Source organism: Pseudopodoces humilis, chromosome 17 (assembly GCF_049639895.1).
Source record: "Pseudopodoces humilis isolate 2021_Gansu_Grassland_sample_001 chromosome 17, ASM4963989v1, whole genome shotgun sequence".
Lineage (NCBI taxonomy): Eukaryota > Metazoa > Chordata > Aves > Passeriformes > Paridae > Pseudopodoces > Pseudopodoces humilis.
Window position 1 is genome coordinate 8,314,000 of NC_142216.1, and position 24,219 is coordinate 8,338,218.

Consider the following 24,219-nt stretch of genomic DNA (forward strand, 5'->3'; position numbering starts at 1 on the left):
GGAGGGTCCAATGGTTCAGCTGCCAACCCCAGCACAGCCATAGGCTGGTTCTGACCCCAACAATCACATTCAATCTGCCCATAGCTCCAATCACAGCAAGTCTTCCTGCAGGCAGCATGGCCACACTGGCAGTGGACAAAATCCATACAACCAAATTTCTTCTGTGCACCAAGACAGGACTTGCAGATCTTGTTCTATTCCTTTGCAGCTATCAGCCTCAAACAGCTGTGTTTCCTTACATGAAATATCTCAGTGTTAAAAATTTTTCAGCAGCTCAGTTTGTGACTAGGAAAAAAGAATCTGACAAAACCTTGACTTCTTGTTGTCACTTTGTCAGTACTTAGTGCCTAATGGCTTTGATTTAGGTTCAGGCACTCTCAGCAGGAAGGATGCTCAGTTCCCAGCAGTGAGAACAAGGCTCCTGGGTTTTGACCAGTTTGATAATCGCCTTACCAAACAGAACAAACATTACCCTGGCTCAGCAAACTGCTCCCACAGATGTGTGAAGCTGGTACATCTGTTCCTTCCCCTTGGGTTGCTGGGCAGGCTCAGCACCTCTGGAGGCTCAGCCCTCAGAGAATATGGAATATACAGGATAACTCAGAGCAACTGCTAAACAGTCAACATCCATCCTCACCCCCCTGACACCAACAAGCAAAACTGCCTGGCCAGCATAAAATGAACACAGGTATCTGAGGAGTTTATTTCATTTCTTTCAGATTAGTTTGTCTTCACACAACCGGCATTTTGCTAATTGGCATGATTCAGTTAAATGAGGAGGTATTTTGAGATTAAAAACATAGCCCAACTGTTTGGATAATGGAATGGGGAGCAGGCTTATAAGCCACAGAAATGAGGAAAGGAGCTGTCATGCTCTGGAGGTTACAGTTAAAAATGATCTTGGGAAATGAGAGGAATGAATAAAGCAACAGTCACTACACACAAATACAAAGCAGCAGCATCACAAAGCAGAAATCAAAGCAGTAAACACAAAATGGGGATTGACTAGGTAGGAATAATACAAAATGAGATCCCAGAGTATCAACAAACTGCAGGCTGAGTAGGAATCAAAACTGTCAAGCTGCTGCAACAAAAGTAAACTCTTTTAACTGGAGTGTATTAGCAGGAAAATCTTAACTAAAACACGGGAGATGATTATTCTGCTCTATTAAGCATTGTTGATGCCCTCAGTAGGCATATGGTTCTGTCTGGGTAAAAGTATAAACAAGATACACAGGATAAGATGGTAAGAGGAGGAAAAGAGTTCAGAGGGGAACAGTAAAATTGATAAAATTTTGAATATTACTTCAAAGAAAATGAAAAAAGGCAATAGATTGAACTACCTGAGAAAGGGAAGACTCAACATGGGAGTCATAAGATGTCTTAAAATGAGAAAATACTTGTCATAAAGCAAGCAGTTATCCTTGAAGATTGCTCTCCAAATCTATGAGGACAGAATGAGAAAAAACAGACAAAATTCCAGCATGGGGGCTTTGGTGAAGTATTACAGGAATCTTCACAAGGAATCAGACTGCCTTCTCCAGAGGTTTATTATTAGCTGGAGCAAACAGCTGTTGGAGTTATATGAGCTCTTGGAAAGAGAGGAAGTTCACAGGTTCTGCAGCTGAATTGCTCTCCTTGGTTAAACAGTGGGAAATCATCCCCCACCTCCCTGGGAAAGAATATGGTGACCAGGAAGCCAAGGAAAGGGCTTTGCTTCTTGAGATGGTTTCATGTTGGAGAGTTCTACAATTGGAAGAAAATAATGAATTTCTGAATTCTGAAGAGACAACTGGGTTACAGATTTTCAGTAAAAAGCACAATAAGGAATGTGCTGATTATACTTAAGGAGTCAATCCAGTTTGAGCATGAACATGACCCATCATCATCCTCCTGATCATCTTTAGATATTCTAAGTGTGAGACAGAGGTTCTGGGAAGTGCCTGAGAGATATTTACATGTATTTACATGCAATCAGTAGTGGCAGTCATATCAGAAATAATTTTTCCCATGATTGGCTCTAGCAGCAAAAATTACTCCAAACTTTCAGGCAGTATCTTACTTCTTTTAATTATCTAGTTTTGTTAAAATTCATTATAATCCCATTTCAGTGGTACATTGAAATAAAAATACTGCCACATCTTAATATGACAAAATAATAAGCCAAATGTCATTATATATTTCCACACAAAAAAGCATAATGTAAATCTAGAGCAAATTCCTAATTTTAGATTATGTTTGGAGTGACAATTAGGTGAAGAAGATAAAAAGAAACTTTGAGAGAAACTGTAAGGGCCGAATTTTGCAACTGAAAGAAAATACTAAGATAACATATTACTTGGGCTGCTTTTCTATCTCTTTATGAGCAAATAAGGCAGATTGGAAAAATGATCATTCCCATCAGGAGGCTCTGAAAAGTTATAAAATAGATTAAACTGCTCTTGTCTTTGCATTTGAATGTAGAAGCAACAAAAAGTAATTTCAGTTCAGAGAGGCTGAAGGTAAACAACAGTAATCTTCAGTTTCATTTTCATTCTGGCAGGTCTCCTTGCTGATGCTTTGCCCTTAATTGCTTTTCTAGTTACCTGGTTGAGCATAACTGTGTGAGATCATATTTAAACAAACTCACTTTGTTTTCTTAACTCCTGCAGAACCAACATTTCTTTGCCCTGGATTATACAGTTCTGACTTCATTAAATAAAAGGTTGACCTTTTAGGATTTTTTATTTGTTTTGAGGGTTGGGGTTTTTTGGTTTTTTTTAAAACTTAACATTCTTAGTATCGCTATTTTCTGACTCCATATAGATATGAAATGTTTGATAGCAAGCCTTTCATTCATGATTCCCATCTGCCCTACAATCATAGAAGCATCTTGCTGCTCCCTGATCTTATCTTTCCCTTTTCCTCTGATTACTTCTGATGTTAGCAAAAACACCAGATGCCCACAACATGGGAACTGATCTGACCTTTCTGATCACACAGCAACTCCTACAAAAAGATACTGGAAAAGCATTAATGGGAGCAATCAACACTGCTGATGGGGAACATATCAGCACTTCACAAGTGATAGGGATCCCTGCTGAAGAATTAAGAAAACAGGTAATAGTCGGGATGGAGAGAGCCAAAAGTAGTAGAATGAAAGAAAAGGCTTAAAAGGCAGAGAAAACAGCAAAGTTCATAGAAGCCAGAAGATACGGTACTGGAAAATGCAATAGAAATTCTGAAAGAAAATGACGCCAAAACCCAGACCCAATTAAAAAAAAAATCAATGGACTTGAGAAAGTCTTATCCTGAGATTCAGCAGGAACTTTTGGTCTCTGAAGTAGTTCAGATGAGCCAACCATTCTGCTTTATTGCATCCTGTCTTTTATCCCAAATAACATCATCTCCCCTTTCATCCCCTAAAATCTCTATAGGTAATTTTGAAGTAAATAGAACTAAAAAGAACGTAAAAGCATCTGGGCTGAAAATCTGCCTCCACTAGGATAAATGACAGAATTCCCATTGACTACAAAGAGAGCTGGTGTTTCATCCTGAGAACATATTGGGCATGTGAACTTTAGATCCTGCAGGATTACATAGAACAGTGTCAAAAAGATATCATCACTTTTTTTTCTTAGCAATTTACAGAAAGCAGTAGCTGTAGGTTACACAGAAGTGCAAGCTTTTTTCACTTGAATGAAAAACTGGATAGAATTTGCATGAGCAAACCTAAAGCTTCTACAAAAGTTCACTTGGCCATAAGGGATAGTGCAATGGCACAGAGATGAAAGAGCTGAAGGACCATTGGCAATGAATAATGAAGTCCCTAAAGGGATATGGGGCAAACAGGAGGGTTTCATCCTCAGTGGAAGCTTGTGGGTACTGAGCAGTAAAGGGCAGGGTGAGCAGGTGGCTGGGGGAAGAAGGAAGACTGTAAAATGGCAATTGGCTTGTCAGCAACTGTTTCACCACCACCTGGAGGGGTTCCTGCTCCCCCCTTTCTGTTAGCTCATAACCATCGCATTACTGAACACTGATTAATGAACACTGAACCTTGATTCCTGATTTGGTACTTGGGACCATCAAGGTGGCAGAACCTGAGAAGGATGGTGGATTGCATGAGAAGAGAAGGGATGAGAGTTTTTGTAATTGTTTCTTTTTTTCCCCATGAGTAGTTTTACTGGAACTAGGAGGGCAGTCCCAGTAAAGAACTATAGAGTACACAGTGCATGGAGGTCACACACATGAACATTTAGACTAAGCAGGGGAGGAGAGGAAAAAGAAAATGTTATTGTTCTAATTACCTGCACATTGGAATTTTGGAGCTAAAACTCAGTTTATATGATCTCATCCCAGGTTCCCAAGAAGCTGACATTAGAGCTGGAAAACAAAACTTTATTTCATGATTCTCAATCTAATTTCCAATGGAGTTGGAAAGGGAAGAGTCTCTTAGGGAAGAGATTCATTCAGAGAGGTGAAGGATAGCATTAACTATTAGACCATCTTTTCTCATGGTCTATGCATTGTTGTGAGAAATTCCAGAAGTGAGGATTTAAATAATCTTCTCTAACTTTCTATTTGAGCAAAGGTGCATATTTTAGTTGCACTCTCTAAAAACGTGACAGTAATTTCCAATTTGAATTAATCTGTGTTTATTTTTGGCAGGTATTTTTATAACTTTCCTCTTTAAAGCTGCTTCAGCAGTCCAAGTTTCCTTAGCAGAAGGAATTTATACTACACAATGCATTGCCCTCCAGCTTGCTTTTTCATAAACTAAACCTATTAAATAGTTTAAGTTGTCTGCAAAAGCACTTTTCCCAACAGATACGCTGTGATCTGGCAGAAAAAAAATGATGATTACAGGGGTCAGATTACTACTATATGAATATTCCAGGGATGAAGCATATTTACTTCTCTCTGATAGGCAGGATTCGTAGTTAGAGACCAGCCTTGTGAACTTTCCAGCATGGCCAGAATTAGACAAAGAGGGTGTGCAGACTCTTCAATCACAGTATTGCTGCCCTGAATCAGATTTAAGTAACAGTTATTCCTTGTCATATTGATGTTTCACTTGTTTATAATGTAGAAAAAAAGTCAGTCCTCCACATAGCAAAGAATTTTCACCTTCCTTCCTTTTATTTAAGTTGATCCAGGAGAACATACTAAGTCAGACTGCACAAATCAAAGCACACAAACCAAATCATCAGGAGCATCTCATGATTCAGGGAGAGAGGTGTGTTCACTGAGAACACATAAATCCCATGTCTGTGACACATGTGTCACTCCTAAATCACACAGCAGGGATATCCAGTATGCAAAAGGAATGATTTTGGGCACGCACAATATTTTAAAGATCAAATTGTAATTTAAAGATGCAAAACCTTTCTTGGCAATTCTCATGCTTTTTTTTTTCATATCTATATCTACTTTTATATTGTAAGGGAATTCTTCTCTAATAAAATCCTGTAATTTAATGCACGGATGGTAATGCTGATTCAATTTTCTGCTTTCATAAATATATTCTAAATCCATATTATAAAAAATATCACTGGCCCTAGGTGTAAAAATCTGTACTTTTAATCATCTATGCAGCCAGAATTAATGATCCAGTAATAAATCTCATTTGATTAACTGATCAATCATACTTTATCTGCACTACCATAGCATAATATAGGCATCCACTAAGAAAAACATTAAAAAATAAAAGATCAATTGGTTCTGAGCATGGATTAAAGGATTATCTGACCAGATCAAAGCAATGAGGCTGAAATGATTTCAAACAATATGGAAACACCATTTATTTCAAACTGAAAATTGGAGGGTCTTGTAAAAAGCATAGGAAGTAAAAACAATGGGTTGTGTTATTTATGGCAGATACAGCCCTAGAAAAAATCCAAAGTGCAAGAAGGAAATGGCCAAGTTCTCTTTAATTTTACATGCAACAAATTTTATATTGCAGAGAGATCAAATATATTTTGTTCAAATGCTGGTAGTGGGTGAAATGTCTAAAGCAGTCAAAGCTGGAGCAGTAATAATAAACAATATTCTGCTGGCCTGTTCATTCCATTAGACTGACACTCTTTATGTGTCTCAATGACCTCTAGTCCAGTTTGGGACAACCTTCCCAGATTTCATGCCTGCAGCTTTACAGCAGGGTGCCCACAAGAAGTGCTGCATCATGCATATTCAGAGCACACAAAATAAGTGGAACAAGGAGAGAAGAGGGGAGAGTGACAGTACCTGCCCAGGCTTGAAGTCAGTTACGTTCGTCAGACCTTTGCAGAGGTGCTAAAGAATCTCAGCAAACTTTTGCTTCTGGCAATTCTGCCAACTCCATAATGTCAGCAGTCAACAAGTCCAACAGCACAGAACAGATTCCAGCCCTCTACAGACCCATAACACATTGAGTAATACACAGGGTGAAAAAGGTGAGAAAGATGAATGTTATAAATGTGGTTTTATTTGCCCTTGTTACAATCTCAATTGCATGTGCAAGTTTTATCAACAGCCTACATAATTAAGATCTTAACACACGCCCACACACACTCCAGTGTCCAGATGCCCTAGCAGTAAGGAACTGGGAGCCATAAAACATCTGGTGTGATCCCTGGAAAACATATCAGCAACTCTTCATGATAGCAATTACGGAACCACTGTTGTATCTTGGAAAGATGTGACAAGAATCTGTTTCAAACTACTGCATGTAGCTGGAAAGAATTAAACGTGAAAGTGCTGTTTCAAATCCTATTGCATTACATTCTTCTGCTCCTCTGATGCTGCTTGTTTGCAAAAACAGCACCAAATGCATTCACCTTTTTGCCCATGGTTGCACAGATTGTTCCACACATACATGAAAATTCATAGTTATGTCACCATGGCAGCTGAACTCCGCACAGTCACTCACGCAATGCCCCGGCAGTGAAATGGGGGAGAGAATTGGGAAGAAGAAAAAAAATCCATGGATTGTAATAAGGACATTAAACACGACAGAGAAGGAAGGGATGATGATGATGGTGTTACTGGACGTAAGGGATGATTAGTACTATTATTAAATAGTACTAATAATGATAATAATAGTACTATTACCCAAGTGATACAAAATGCATCTTCTCATCTCCCACTGACTGATGCCTGGTCAGCTCCTCAGCAGCAGCCCCTGACCAGCTTTTCCCCTAGTTTATGCCCTAAGCATGGTCTCATGTGGTCTGGAATACCCCTGGGGTGAGCTGGGCTCAGTTATCCTGGCTGTGTCCCCTGCCAGCTTCTCGTACCCCACAGCCTCCCTGCTGGTGGGGTGAGAAGCCAAAAGCAATAAGCACTACTCAAAAGCAGCTAAAACATCAGTGCATTATTGACATTATTTTCATCCCAAGTCCAAACCACATCAATAAACCACCTACCAGGCAGAAAATTAATTCTGTCCCGGCTGGAATCAGGACACATGCACCATGAGCCACTGAAGATGGCCTTCTAGTTTCCAAACTAGGTTTGGAACCAAAAAACTGGTATCTGCTCTCTTGCTTTTGAAATACCTTATTCTGATCCGTTTCATAGAGTCTAATAAGGCCAGTAAATGATCTGTGAGGAAGAACTCATGGATCTGTGGTTAAGAAGACAGCACTGAATGGAAACATAACAAGTCTTCATATAAAGAAAAAGCCACTAAATTTAAGGTGACAACCAGTTGTTTGTCACATCAATGACACACAGCACAAAAGTTTTCAATTCAAAGGTCTGAACCACAGAAAAGGAAACTTCAGGTGACAAATTTCCAATGGTTAAGAATACCAGAATAATTTGCTGGGGAGACTGTGGACAGTGAGGAAATGTCAGGAGTGATGCAGTCAGGGTTGATGCTGCCTTGGGGGAAGAGGTGGATTACTTAATTCCTTAAGAGTTTCTTGAGATAATGACACACCATGTCATTTCCAAAGCTTTGCAAGTTTAGTGGATCAAGGAAGTGCTGAATTAATTATTTAAATGAAAAGGTTCTTATAGGATGATTTATCTACTAAACTAAGTTTTAGCTGGATTTATAGTTTGTTCCCTGCCATTTTCATCTCTAGCAGATGAGGTGTGAAATTGCTTCAGTAGAAGGACTCAGCATCAGACAGCGTTTAGAACAGAACTGTCAGACTTCAGGATCATGCTGAGCTCATCACTCCCCTCTGGATCTGCAGCTTCCTTGTTTATGGCATATTTTCTAGGGAACTCTGGAAGTCAGATCTGGTCATATGCTCATTTTTTCATGTTTGGACTACTGACACTTTTTCAGTCTCTGCTATGAAATTGTGCCCTAGAAAACAGCACTGAATGGCAAAATTACAAAATGGGGGACACACACACACACTCCTTCTTATTCATCTGCTTTATTCACTTTGAGAATTCTTTCAAATCCATGACTTTATAAGGATTTGCAGAAAGAGGTCAGATACCTCAGACACCACAATAAAGCCACCCACACACAAAAATGTCAAGGAGCCCACAAGGTGCTGGTCACCCCTCACAAACACCCTCAGCAGAACTGGGAGAGGGATCTGAGCACTGCTCTGGCCATCGTGTGGAGGGAAGGCAAGAGATCAGAAGGTGGCTTCCTAATCCCCACAAAGTGCTAGACAATTCTACCAACATTATCAACACTGCTTGTGCACCTTGGTACTTTTATCTGACAGAGGAGAAATGGCCTCAATCCACAAGCCAAGCAATTAATCAAAGCTTAAGAAGCAGCTGATTCAGACCAGATTTGCTCAACTATTGCCACAACGTAATGACGTTTACATGGATAGGAAAATGCACATGATGTAAATGCCCAGTAGCCAGGTTTATATCAGAATGACTGTAAAAGATAAATACCAATGAACATGCATTTTCCATCCAAGTTATGCAAGTCTCAGCCAAATTTAAATCACTGTAACTTCACCAAGGAGCCTGCATGTAACTGAGGGCAGAATTTGACACTGATGTAATACTGCCTTTGTGTTCTGCCCCTCGGTAATCCGGTTTAAATCTATTTGTCATGCATGCCGTCCAGTTTTATAAGCTTAAAGGAATTTTTAGCATGTCCTCTCCCAGAGAAAAAAAGGATGCAAAGGAATTAATGAATTTAGGGTTAATGCCCAACTTTAATTGCTAAGACAGGAAAATTATACTATAATTCATTAAAATAAAATTCATTCACCACACATATCCAACCCCAGGCTTTTTATGTGTCAGAGATGTCACTTAAATTCACTCCATTTGGTGGAAAAGAAATGCTACTAAGTTTTATTATAATACTTGTTAATTCACATCTACCATAATTGAAATATAAGAAAAAACATTGTCATTAGCTCCCTACTACAGACCCTACAAATATTTTAATGACCTTTTTTATTTAGTCAGCATACAAAAAATTAATTTCTCAAACCAAATGTTCTTATCATTGAGGAAATTGCCGACATATAAGAATGTCTCATAATTATTTAGTGCCTTAAAAAAACAAGTTTGTAAATATTTCAGACTTTCATTTCTAATAGTTTCCTTTAGAAACCTCTTGATGTGCCTGTATGGATAAACACATGGGGGAAGATAGTGAAATAGAATTTAACATAGACAGCCCTAAAACTAATAAAATTGTTCACAAAAACACCTTTGCTCCAGATATACCTTTAATTTTTCACTTCTTGCCTTCTCCACCACACAAAAAGCTCTATTTCCATCTTGTACTACCTTGCTCCAGCAACCTCCTGAAACCCCATCCCCCCTTTCACTGAATATTAACTAGAAGTGAGATAAAAACTTCATTATCCTAAGGTCTCGAGGGTATGGATTCAATATTTTAATTTTAAAAAAAATAAAAATAATTTAAAACCTGTACAGAGATCACAGAATTCCTGTTATTTCAGAAAAGCAAGCAAAAGTCTCTTTTCTCTCTACTAGATTGATGAAAAAGCATACTAACGGGCAGGCAAAAAATCAGCTATGCCAGGGGACTGCCACACAAAAAATCCATTATTAATCTACCTGATCCTTTTTCAAAGTATTCAACATCATCTACTGCATACTTTATTTTTGCTTCTCTCAGCTTTCTCTTTCTTCCTCATCCTTTCCCAACTCAAAAGAAAACAGTAAAAGGGACACTACCACAAGTTTCCAGCTCCTGAAGCCTTTATTCCAACACACCCTTTTTCCCACTGAAAATGGGTAATTTTCCAATACTCTGGAACACACAGAGGTAACACAAAGCCTGAGGAGTGTGTTCTAGGAGAACCCTTCTGGTTAAGGGATGCCTGTCATGGCTATTTAGTGTCACACATTTCCTCCAAGTTCTTGTCTTCATTTGAAAGCCTGGCAGAATTAGTTGTTCTTTAATGTTTCAGAATATGTGGATAAATAAATTTCCAAATATCTTGTGTATAACTAACATGAGCTGTGTCTCAGTTGAGATCAGTGCCTAGAAGAGACCCAGTGTGCATCTTGTTTGCACCTGGTCCCATCTAAGTTTAGCCCACTGAAGGTTAATTAGGCTTAGCTAGAGCTCAGAGTGGCTTCCTAATCTGAACCACAGAAAAAATGAACGACCAACTCCAGCTTTTGAGTAACTGTGGAGATGAGAAATTAAAACCTCAGCCTGTGAAGAGAAGTTAACTTGTATTCTTATAAAAGCCAGATATATAGCCCTGGAGTGCATTCCTCCTTCCGGGCTCTCCGCTTCCTCTAGACAGGTGGCCTCTCTCTCCTCCTTCATCTCCAACCTTTATTTTTTCCTTCCATCTTAAAAAACGAAATACCTGACTGACTGATACAAACAGCCCTATTTCCAAATCATATCAACACTTTCATCTGCCAAAAAGTTCATCTTCAATGCAATTTCCAAAACAGAGCTCTCCACACTGGGTGCCTGTGATAGTTCCATACATCAAGCACACTGCTCACAAATGCACCACATGACACTAACAGGGAACACAACTTCCCCTAGAAAATCAAGGGAGAGCAAAGTAATAGAAACTGAAATAAGATAAAATGTTTTGTAGGTAGTGGAACACCAGCTGATAGCAATTTCTCTTTCAAGCCACAGTATACTTAATTTATTTATAGGCATTGGGAAAATGTTATTGCCACAGTCCTGTGTAGGAAAATACACTAGAAGTGCCACTTCATGAAAAAGCAGCTTAGAAGTAGAAACATAAGGAAAATGAATAATGTTTCCCTAAATATCAAGTCCCATTTCTTGCAACAGACTAATGATGAAGCCAGGAGCTATGTGAGGCAATTAGGAGGGAGAACAACTAAGGACAGCCTATACCCAGCAAACAGCAATGTTGTATTTAGGAGTTCTATTGATGAAGTATGTAAAGATGAAAAGCATAATAACTCATACATACTCTTTATGTCTAAACTATTACAACCAATATATTTATGTTTCTGATACTTGGATATATCATTCACATTAATATCCTGCTGGTATTTTCCAAATAGATTTGTGCTTTTCATGACTCTACTTGAACATGGCTTTTCATGGTTTTACTTTTATCTTCTTTGGAATAGCTAAACATAATCTGGATATTGAGGATAAATAAAACCTCAAATGTAAAAATAAATATAAAAATAAATAAATGTTGGGTTAGACTGAATTAACTATAACCATATGCTAGAGTTGAGAACAAGATTAACAAATAATGGCTGCTGGATTTCTTTTAGCTAACACTGTCCTTAGGCAGCTTTATGGTCCACTAAGACAGAACCATTTTTTGTTACATGCCTGTATTTAACACTATGAAATGCAGAGGTTCTTCCCTTTCAGTTTTGCGAACTTCTGGTTATGTCAGCAACCTTTCACTGGTTTTAAATATGAAAGGTGATTCCAAAGGATCCACTGAAGAGAGAGACAAGCCTCAGTGCTGGAGCCTTCCCAGCAAAGATACATTTGCTTATAGAGAATATGTGCCTCTTCTAATGGATTTTAACCCTCAGCAATTAAATAAAGGATAAACTCCATGAAAACACAGATCACATAAAAATAATTACAGTAATGCTTCTGTACATTGCACTAAAGGTGGCTGTAATGTGCAACGATCCCTAGGACTGCTCTACTGTACATCCAGTTATCACAGAGTTCTGTTTACTTGTTACAGATAAGATGGGAAGTGAGAGATTGATTGGATTGCTCAGCGTATATTAAAACTACCCCAAGAGCAGAACATATTTATATTGCAGGTTTTACTGTACTGCCCTGCCTTGTAGTTAAAGTGAATCTAATACTTCCACATTTTCGGTCAGCACTTCATCTGCCTGCATCCTTCTCCTACAGCACAAGAGGCAGTGAAAGGATCCACATCCTTAAGCAAACAATGCTGCTACTGGTCTTCCCTGGGTAAAACAGAATCAATCCTCAAACACACCTTGCAAGAACGACAGTAGAAGTAAAATTTCAGTCTTCAGATACGGCTTTCCTGTCCCTGAACTTCAAACAAATGTATGTAAATTCGACAAGCCTTTCAAAGCTGTTGGGCAATAACTGCTAAACACAAACAGGTGTTGATGGTGAAGTCCATGGATATACTGACATGGAGAGAAAAGACAGAATGAGATCAAATGACTAAACAGCACTTGTCAAACTAACTTTCAACATACTATGCTTAGGGAATTTTTTAGTGCAGAACAGAGTCAGAAAATATTTGAAACCTTCTCGCCATCATCTTGCTATGGACTGCTTATCATCAGCAGTTTGGTGCTTAAAGTAACTTTCCAAATGACCAATGCTGCAAAGCTGGAATGCAAATAATCAGCTTAGAGAAGAAATAATATTTCTTTCTAATATTTCAAATATTATTTGATGCAAATATGTTTAATTTGAAGCAATAAGAAGAGGAAGTAAAATAGCTGAGATTCACTTTTGATGACCTGGGCACTTAGGTTTACAGCAGAGGGAGATTTAATTCCTAAATACATATGTGTCATTGCATCTTAGCTAATGAACTGAAAAAGAACAGTTAACTGATTTCCATCCAAATCTTTATCCTTAGGGTGAGATCACAACCTTTATTCTGTCTGGAGGAAAAAACCAACAAACAACTACTAACACCAAGTACAACATCCCTAGGAAGTCCTCCTGACCATGAGAAAGCGAGAGAGAGGGAAAAGTGGTCAGAGAAAATGGGCCTCCTTTTGCCAGTCCCTATTTACATTCACAGAGCTTTGCAAGCCCATGACAACCATGGTTAGTGCCCATCTTGCAGTTTATGAACATTACTACCTTCAAATAAAAACCTGATTTTTTTCAGGTGGTGCCAAAACATCTATCAGGGATACTGGTTCATTTTTCCATTCTTTGCTTTGACTGGAAATTTATTTTAAGAAATACTTCCTTCAGCACTTCTTCTGCAATTTCAATGGAATTAGCTGGTTTTCATTAATCAAAAGACCATCACAGAATCACAGTGCTAGAATGGTAGTTCTGGGAAGGATGCTGGTTCCATTCCCCCTCTCCACTGCTAGACTAGCTACCCATGGGTCATTATCTGCAAGACATTTGTCTAACATGTTTCAGAACACCTTTCAACAGCCTCGACATCCTCTTTAAAATATCTCTCCCAATGCTTAAATATTGCCACCGCTATGAAGGCTAAAATTAATTTCTTTGCTGCAGTGTGAAATTAGTCCCCCTTGTTGTACCCACAATGGACATAGAATCAGCCATCCACCCTGCAGCTAATTTTAAGTATTTGAAAACAGGATTTGTGTGTTGTTTTGGGGTTTTGTGGGTTATTTTGGCTTGTTGTTGCTGTTTTGTTGGCTTGCTCTTCTTCAGTCATACTTTGCAGAGGATATTTTCTGCAACTCTGATCATCCCTGTTACGTTTCTGTGGGTACCTTCCAGCTGATTCACAGTACCCAAGAAGCCTGGTACTCAAATCTGGACAATGTATTCCAGCCAAGGTCTTACTGGCACTGCTTAAAGCTGAAGGATTACTCACAGTTACACATGCCAGTGTAACATTTGCCTTTTTTTGCAACAGAATGACACTGTTGACTCATATGCTATTTGTAATCCATTATAATCCCCTAGCCCTTTGCTCCAAATCTATTACTGATTGGTTTTCATCCTGTTTTGTGTGGATGATTGTTCTTATCTAAGAACTTTGCATCTGCCTAGACTAAATTTTGCCTTTGTTTTCAGACCATTTCTTAAATTTCTTAAGGTGACTGAGAATTTTATTTCCACGCTACATTTAATAGTCAGCCTAATTTCAACATCTATATTTTAATTAAAATAGTAAATAACAGTAAATGTTAAAAAGTGGGAAATAATAGTGGACTCAAAAGAGATCACAGAGACCTCTACTCAATTTATCCTCCCAGCCTGACACTGAACCATTGACAGGTACTACCAGAACACAGTTTTCCAACTGATTTTGTATCCACCTCATAGTTATTTATTTTACACAGCACTTCTTTAACTCCCTTATGAGGCAAAAATGGAAACCAATGTCAAAAACCATATTAAGTCAAGACATGTGATGCTGCTATCTTATCCCTGAGTCTCAAGGCCTGTAATTGTCACAGAAGAAACTGAGTTTAGTTTGACATCCATGCCAGTTTTATTCACCCCCTTACCTTATTGATGCTAACAAATATTTGCTTAAATATTTATCCTGGTGTGGGAGTTTTTTACCATGATTTTAGGTTTAACTCACAGGATACATTTTCTTATTTTCTTCCTTTCCTTAATGATAAAAAATACCATGTTGCTTGTCTTTTCTCATTCTTATACATTTTCATAACTTTTCAAGGATAATTTTCAGTATCTCTGAAATTATTTCAGCCAATTCCTTTAAACCATAGATAAATTCCAACTGATTTGCAGATATCTAATTTACCCAAGCCTGTCCTTTCCCTCATCTAGAATTTTACACTCCAGCTTAAGATATCAAATACAGTTACCATCTGGTCTTAGCAGCTCTTTAATGTGAAAGCCAAAGCAAAGTCAGGTACCAAAGCTTTGGCCTTCTCAGCAGTGCTTTTACATGAAAATCTCTCTCCACTGAGCCATCACTTTTCTTGATTTCTTTTTCTTTTTTCTAATACACTTGTAAAAATTGCTATTTCTAAATTTTTGCCCAAACATCTCATTTTGTACTTGGCTTTCAGGGTTGGGGCTACCACCTGTGCACCCTTAAGAGTCCACTTAGCTGTAGGCAACCTCTTGTCACTGCAGTTGTTAAAAGTCTTGTCATTAGCCAAGCTCCTGCCTTTGGATAATTGATGTTTGTGCTTTCTACATTGAGCAAATGCTAATTATCCCTATTTTTCTTTCTCTAATTCTTAGTTTACTTAAATCTACATTTGACACAAATTGTCTTTATTTTGATGTTTTTCTCTTTCTAAAAATGAAATAAATTCTCCATTATGGATTTTTATGGCCACTGCCACTCTGTCTTCTACTTTTATTCTCCACAGGAGTTCCTGTTTTTCATCTAGAACCAAATGACAGTAATCATCCATTAAGTGACAAGCATATAAACATGTTTAAATACTGTTCAAACTACTCTTCTAACTAGCTAGTGATTCAAGGGTCATTCTGGCATGCAGATGCTATACCATCCAACATTTAAGTCAAATAATATTTCAAAGCCAGACACTCACTGGTTTGGTCTTCTTAAATCAGAATACAAACCAGATCTGTTTGGATAATGCACTGGGCGGTTTCTCTTGTAGCAAATAAGGAAGATTTGCAGATGTGTATTTTACACACAATCTTTAAAGGTCTAGGTAGGTTACCAAACATGAATATATATTGAACCAAAGCACAGGGATGGAGACCTCTGGTCCCTGAAAGATGCCAAAGAGAGCAGGGCTGGGTTCTGTCATAGTCCCCAAAAATGCCCTTATTTCAATGGGAGCTGGATGAGCATGGGGAGGGCATGAATTCCCCTTTGAAAATCATGTCTTCTTCACAGTCAATGAAGTAAGAGATATTAAAAGCAAGCCAGCAGCATTATTGACAAAACTAACAAGTGCTCCCCAAGTGCTAATAAAATTCCAGCCAAGCAGCCTATCGATCACTGTCTCTGTTCAAAGCACATCAGCCATAATGCAATCACACACAAGGACCCCAGCGCTGTCACTTCTCGTGCCATATTTAATGACAAAATTGGTTGCTTACAAGCTTATAAGGAATTTAATATTATGCTTTTAGCATGCAAAAAGAACCACGTGCATCTGCCTGGAGATAAGCAGCCATATGTGCTTGAAATGCATTTGATGGGAGACAGTATATTTCATGTGCTGCATCTCAGCTATTGTTTTTTGGTTGATTCAGTTAACATGTTCTAAAATTGGACTGATTTACTGAAGATTTGCAAACATAATTCATGTGCACTTGCACTATGAATAAGCCTCTAAAACTAATTCAAGCACAGTCAAAAAATAAATTGCAAAATAAGTTATTCAATTGAAATCTGCCATCTGAGGCACTGTAATAGAAAACATTTATTATAAAACTAACATATATTTGTGGCTAGAGATGTGTTCAGTACTAAACATCTCTTTGTGAGGAATTGATTCAGGCTTTTCTGAAAGAACATGTTAACTGGGCTAACAGAAAATTACATGTTCAAAAATAATTGCAGGTTCTATGATTTTCATCCTGCATCACAGGCTTCCCATTTTCACTCCTTTTGTTTTGGCAGGCTTATGAATTTCAGGCAAACTTTTTTTCTGTACAGCTGCAGAAGCACATTTCTGTAGTCTGGATTTGTGATTTAAACACTGGAAAGACATAGGTAGGATGTGAGGCACAAGGAGCAGAAGCGTTGATACCAACACATTAATCTTGAAATGCAATGCTCTAAATTTGGCAAATTCACTTCACAGAGCTGCAAAAGTCATAGGCTATGCTACACTGGAGGCCTCAATCCACTCAAAAGCACTGTTTCCTCTTCAAAAGTGAGGGTATTTTGCCAGTTCAGCCTTTCATTAGTGCTCAAGGGGAGCTCTTTGAAATGAGTACATGTCTGTAATTAATAATAATAGTCAGGTCTAAATGAGTGTGTCTGACATTAGTGTCAGTCATTGATAGGTTCAATTCAGGCAGATAAAGATTTTCACACAATACAGTGGAATAGATAATTTGAATTTTTAAAATTTTTTGCATTCCCTCCTCTCCAAGGACAGATAATGAAAGTCCTGAAAAGGAACATCCCTGTCCAGATTTCTCAGTTATTGGGGAAGAGGATTGGGAATAGACAGTGAAAAGAAAGACAAAGGCTGGAAGACAAGGGGGAAAGGTCAGACTATTTCTAATCAGGATTTTTTTTTCACTGAACCTTGGAACATTTGGTATTGCTACCACCAGCAATGGGTAAAATTCTACCCTGTTTCTAGCCAGTCCTTGTGCCTCAGTGCTGAAGACAGAGCTGAGGGAGGGGACTCAGGCCAGCTCCATCCACTGCAGTCATCTGACAGTGTCACAATCCAAATGGAAAGGGGGAAACTTGCCCCTCCTTGAACAGAAAATTCCATAGTTCAGTGGATGGTTCTAAGCACATATTTGCGAAAAAAAATCAGCACTACCACAGAATCAAATTTTTACCCCTCTTATTGCATCCTTCTACAGCTGTGTTAGTAATAATAGCAGCTGTTTTAAAAGTGTTTTGATTCAGAGCTCATGCATCTGCAATACAAAGTGCACCACATTACTTCCACAGTACCTGTGTTCTGGGTAACAATGCTTTTAAAAAGTCATATGGCTAATTGGATACCATTCCAAACTGCTTCCAGCAATTTTACAAGTGGCTTCTAGCAGAAATTTTCAGTAACTTTTTTTTATTTTTTTATTTAACAGTTTTCAATTAACATAATCTATAAAGTCTTAATGAGTTCATTTTCTGAATAGGTGCTGAATATGAGACATGCATCAAAATCTCTCGCTTGAGTTATGCTAAAGTTTTCCCCTATTCTGTCTTTTCTTTCTCCAGAGTGGGTGAAGAAGACTAGGAAAATATGCCAAGTCAGCTGTTAAGCTCCTTAAGAACTCTCAAATGACCTTGTCAGGAGAAAACCCAACTCTTTGATTCATATTTCAAAATCCTAACCTGCCCCTTCTGCTCTTCTGCTTTCTTGTTTCTGTAATGTGACAGAACTGAGTTCAATATTAATGACCAGCAATCATTTCCAGCTACAAACTCTGCTGCCTTCTGCAGTCCAAGTGCCTTGTTAGCTCAGCTCTGTGGGTAAGATGCTCACTTTTGTACTGGTTTCTCCTGGGTTAAAGATGAATAGAAAGCTGGGCTGGTAGCTCAGCTAAAAATGACCTCTGATCACACAAGTTCCCTCTGAGTTGCAGTTGAACCATTCAGGTTGACTTCCCTTGAACAGGTCTGTTATCCAAAGATACCTCTTGTCACTCCCTAGAGGTGGTTTCAGTGAAAGCCATGAATGCTTTTTTTTACAAAAGAAGGTATTTCTTTTCTTGAGAAAAACACTCAGGTATTTCTCTTCACACTGCAAGCAGAAAGCAGACAGCTTGATTACACTGCTATTGTTTTTCAATGCACAATTAAATAATTCATCCTGCTGAATAAAGCCAGCTTTTTGTTACAAAAGAATACAGAGTTCATTGGATGAAGTAGACTTCCTTAAAATATGCAAATGAGGTACAAGCCTGGAAGCAGAACTCTGCTGATTTTCAAAACCTCTGATTACTGTTGGTTTTTAAATCTGTTAAATATATGGAATCCTCCAGCTGCCTTTGTGGGATCCCTCTGGCAGGTACTTCCTGCCTTCAGTTACTTCCAACCCTGCTCTCCCAGCTCTTTCACTCTGGCTCCACATGAAGACTTCACAAGCAGAATATTCAAGAAGAATTTTAGATTTAGAATGGAGAAGTAGATTTTTAATATTAAATATTAAATTTTAATATTAAAACCTTGTAAATCTGTCCCAAAAAGTTAGTGTTTGCACAAAAGAGCTTCAGCTTGGTGATGCTAGACTTACATTTTCTATAAAATCCCAAATCTGTTTTCATTCACCCATTGGAGAAGTTTTTTTTCTCTTCAGTAACTAGGAAGAATCTTGGTCTTGTGAGGTTAAAAGAAGCCTTTGGGATAGCTCTCAAAATAACAGTTGTGAGGCGAGAACACAGAGCTGCTACTGAATTCTCAGGAGCAAGCTAGGGCTCCTCACCACAGGATCTGCACAAGCTCTCCGGATATCAGAATCCCAAAGAATATAAAATGAAAGCTTTCCTATCTTCAAAACCATACAAAAGCATAAGGGGCATTTAAACTCCCCCAAAAATGGGAAAAATACCAGAGCAGGGAGAATGGAAAAGGAAAAACAGATTAAACAATTGTCTTGCTGCTCATGCTGCATAAAAGAGCTGGGACAAATTCTTCTGACTATTCTTTTTCCTCTCTGTGGAAAATTACAGAAATTAAAGCTCTGGTGGCAACATCTGGGAAAGAGAAAGCTTCCCTTCCTCCCTCCCTTCATCTCAGCAGTTTCTATTTTAATGCCACTCCCTCTATATACACATAAATATATCATGTATACATTTATACACATATATACACCTATATGCATATATAAACTAGTCTTGTCAGCATCTGACTCATAGGGCCCAACAGAACAACATGATTTCTCTTCATTTTTTGGGTGACAACACTGGAATCAATGACTAAAGACTCACATGCTCTGTGTATATAACTAAACTAATCAACAGTTTTAAAACATTTTTTTTTGTGCAATAAATCTCTTTAGAAACGTTTGAGTGGCTATTTTTAATGTCCTAGTCAGGGCAAACTGTCTGCCAAAAAGAATGATCTACTGGTCAAATAAAATCCATTTGTAAGATTTAAGTGAGAAAAAAAGCAGTGCACAGATCTTTGTGCAGGGCAGAGCACTCAGCTCAGACTGCATCCCTCAGTCTGCATTCTGCTTCCTGACCAGAGATATCCACAGTGTCAGAGAAACTCTATGCTGAAAAAGAAACTATTGTTTTCTTTATAAAGAGACAGAAATCTTCAACAGACACCGACATATCCCTTCAAGGTATCCATGTGTGACTTTAGATTCTCTACAAGCATTCCTGGTTTTGCCCAGAGTCAGACATCTCAGTAACACAATAAACAGGACAGTTTTAAAGCATGTCAGCTGAAAATCTCCCTGCAATACTTTGCCAGGATTTACCTTTTTGTTTTTCCTCTTGGGAAGACAGAGGGTCACAAGGCCTCTGAAAGTGATAGGAGCATAAGTTCCATTTGAAGTCAATAGGATTTGTAATCCTAAATCCCTCAAATGCTTTTGAAAACCTCTGTGGATATGTGTCTTGACAAAAGCATCAACTTTGCCTTTCCTTTGACACTGAAGTTCCATTTCCCTAAAGACAGAGTATCTACACTCTTAAGCTCTAACCCCAATGATATTCCTGTGAGCTACAGACAATACAAGGAACATGCTTGGCAATGAAATACAGATTAGATGTAAAGTGAAATTTTCAAAAGCACCTTCAGAGACTTCCAATAAGTATTTTCTTCCTAAACACTTGAGTAATTTTGAATTTCTTTTTCCTGGTATGGATGTTGTGTCCAGTGCTATCCTGGACACAATTAGATTGGGCTTTTTCCCTATCCTTTAGTGGCTGCCCTGGAAATATTTTAAGTACTGGCATAACTTAAACACTCACCAAGACAAAGTGCAAAATATCATTTACAGAGCCTGCACCTGGAACAGCAGCATACACACAACACCATTTCCTTTTTAAAATCAGCCCTGAAATTCATGCATACAGCTGGTTTTAAAGAATTGGCCCCTTGAGTGCTAGAAAATGCAGTGGTTACATTTACAACATTAATTTAGCAAAGCCTTTAACATGAAAGAAAATGAATGTGAAGATCCCTGTTTTAAATTGCATGTTAAACCACGATTCATGGTTACAGAGAATCTCTTTGAGCACACATTTCATCATTGAATATAAAGTGGAATGGATGGGGATTAAAAAACATGGTGAAAAAATACCAAGATGAGTCAAACTCTTCTACATAAAGCACCTCAAGCTGTGCCTAAATTGGGAATGAGATGTAAGCATGAATATAGCTCTCCACTAATGCACGGGACAGACAGAGGAAGAGAGGCATAAAGCATATGGGGATATCACAAAATAGCAGACAACAACCACAAAATGTGTACTAAGTTTACCTTGATCAAATGGCTTGTTTGGATTCCAGTTTCTGAAATAATCATCCTAAATGTGAATAAAAAAAAAAAAAAAGAAATTTCAGGAAAAATACAATCAGTGTTTTCAGTACTATTTCACACAACTAAATGAATCAATTTGTGTGTTGATTCTAACAGATTTAGCTCCAATCAGATGACTATCAACAGGTTGCATCCTAGAGAGTGGTTAATGCAGGTTAGAAATTAAAGAATGAAGAATTCAGCACCTTGAGTTTTTCTTCTGGATTGTTTTTGAAAGCATGCCCATTATTAAGTGTTTTTGAAAGCATGCCCACTATTAAGTGTTTATATAATAACTCTGTATTATTTCATGTTAGTCTACAATCTTTGACAAGAAAACATATTGTTCAGGTAGTATAACATGATCCACACCATCCTGGTGTGGTGAAAGGTCAGCAAAGTAAATTCAAAGATACATCCATTTGGACATATGTAAATCCCACCATTGTGAACATATAGAAATGCAGAAGTAATATTGCAAACATTATATCAAATAGTACATCAACTTCCAGGAGCACTCACTGTGAATATTTTTGTCACTGTTCCCCCTATTAAACTTATTGCAAACTAGTCTCTCTGTAGACAGAATGGAAAACTCTTCCACGTGTTGGATCAATCTGTATCCTGTGTACTTAGCAAATATTTATCTGAAGTTTTCCCTGCTTCAGAGTGCCATCAACCCTAGTGATGAAGAATTGGGAGTTAAGCCCAACTGATGTATCAGCTTCAGCATATTCTGCATCTCAGTTGTGTCCTCTTTGAGAGGACATGGTAACAACAGAATTATCTATTTGAGGTGAGGAAGCATAGAAAATTTCTACAACACTGTCATTTTTTTCTGCATATTCATCTTTGCTTCCTTTTTAATATATCCAGTATTCTATACTCATTTCCTGAGGGATGCCACTAAAGAGATGTATTCATCAAGCTGTCCAGAATGACACCAAGATTTCTTTTTCCTGCCAGGTCGGTAACTAAAAACCTATCTGTGTGAATAATACATCTAAGTTATTTCTTTTGTAGGGCTTTGTTTATCTCCAGTACACTGAATTTCACATGCTCTCATGCTATCCAGTCACCCTAACCTGGAATATTTTGGAGATTTGGAAGTGAGCATGACCTTATGGGTTCAGGACAGGCTGTTACAGGAGGAAGGACTCCAGAGCCTCAGTGAACACCAGAAGATTCACTTCATGTTCCTTCCAGAACACCATGGACAGCATAGAGACCATGGATTGTTCTGCTGCTCTGGAACAGGCAAGCACAGGCAAATGCTGGCTTAGATCAAATTATTCTGCATGACTAGCAAGAAGAAATGTATATTTTTTTTAAGCAACATGTTCATGCTCAGTGTCATACCGACTTCATGGACAGCGATAATGTTCCACAATAACAGCAAAGATTAATACCCATAATTTATTTCAGATACATCAAAAGTATCCATATTTTTTTCTTCACAAGTACAGGGTTTGGCACCAGAAATAGAATCACAGGCTTGCCTTTGAATTTCACAGCTTTGCTAATACAAAAACCCCCTCATGGTTATACAATGCTTTGTAACTGATGATGATGTACTGCTAAATTCACCAAGCATTAATCACTTTTCAGAATGTGTTGGGTTTTCAGCTTTTATAGCAGAATTTTTTTCAACAACAAAATATTCTTTTTTGCCTGCTTACATTTTTTTCCAAGGTGTTGCTTTGCTGCTGGGTTTTCAGCATCAGAAACTGTTAAATAATTCAACTCCCAACAAGGATTTCTTATGCTGGTGGCATATGGAACCAGTTTTGAAAGAAGGATTGGAAAGGGGGTTTATCTCAATTTCAGTGTCAAAGGAATATTTTACAAAAAAGTCACCTTCCTCACAAAAATACCTACAACACAGCTATCTCTTCTGTAGATCTATTATTCTTCCTCTTCTCCTTCATGCAGACCCGTTTAGTATTCCATTTTGAAAATTGAAATTATGTTTATTTTAGAATGTGCCTGAAACTAGTGTGATAACATAGAAAATACACAAGGAAAAATATGGGAAAAAAACCCCTAAAAGGTGAAATAGAGAAAACCTTTGAGATTTTCAAAATATAAAGCCCATTATAATTTATAGGGGTAAATACTGACTATAGTTACATTAGAGCAGTGCAGTCAATAGCAGTACAAAGTAACTTATGCCAGTTGGACAACTGTCCTGGTTTCAGCTGGGATAGAATTAATTTTCCTCTTAGCAGCTGGTACAGCACTGATTTAGGATGAGAATAATGTTAATAACAGACTGATATTTTAGTTGTTGCTGAGGAGTGTTTACTCCAAGCCAAAGACTTTTCAGTTTCCCAGGTTTTTCAGGGAGAAGCCAGGAGGAAGAATGGCCAGGAAGAGAGACCCAAACTGGCCAAAGGGATATTCCACACCTTAAAGCCCAGAATATAAACTGGGGTGAGTTACCTGGGGGCAGATGGTCAGTACCAGTGGACCAGCTGGGCACTGCTCAGCAGGTGGTGAAAATTGTACTGGGCATTACTCGTCTTTCTTATGGTTTATTTATTTTAAGAGACATATTCATGTCTGCAATAATAATAAATAAATAATAATAATAAATATTAATAAATATTAATAAATAAAATGCTGTTCTTATCACAAATCATGGGGTTTACCTTTTTTCCCCCCCTCAGCTCTCCTCCCTATGCCACCCAGGTAATGGGGAGGGTGAGTTGGGTGGTACCTGATTAAAGCACAACAACACAAAATACAGCACCAGGGCTTCACTTCAGCATCGACACCAGCAACAACTGAGACTGAAGGGTTATGGCACCATAAAGGTGAAACTCACCCTGTAGATATGGTGAGCAGAAAATCTGTGTCACATTTAAATATACCCTTCAAGCTCTGACTCAGAAACAGACAGGGCTTTGTGCCAGTACTCAGGAAGGGGCTGAGATTTATAACAATATCCTCAAATGACTTTTGTTGGAAGGTGGAACTCTGGTTGTCATTGAAGGAGAATCATCATTTCACTGTGACTTC

At 38.1% G+C, this 24,219-nt stretch overlaps 1 protein-coding gene across 1 annotated transcript in view; it reads right to left on the reverse strand.

Moving 5' to 3' along the window:
* SPOCK1 (SPARC (osteonectin), cwcv and kazal like domains proteoglycan 1) overlaps positions 1-24,219 on the reverse strand; it is a 275,639-nt gene that overhangs the window by 167,956 nt on the left and 83,464 nt on the right. Inside the window, exon 3 of the mRNA XM_014253272.2 lies at positions 21,160-21,205. Within this exon, the coding sequence (XP_014108747.1) occupies positions 21,160-21,205 (46 nt within the window). The remainder of the gene's footprint in view (positions 1-21,159; positions 21,206-24,219) is intronic.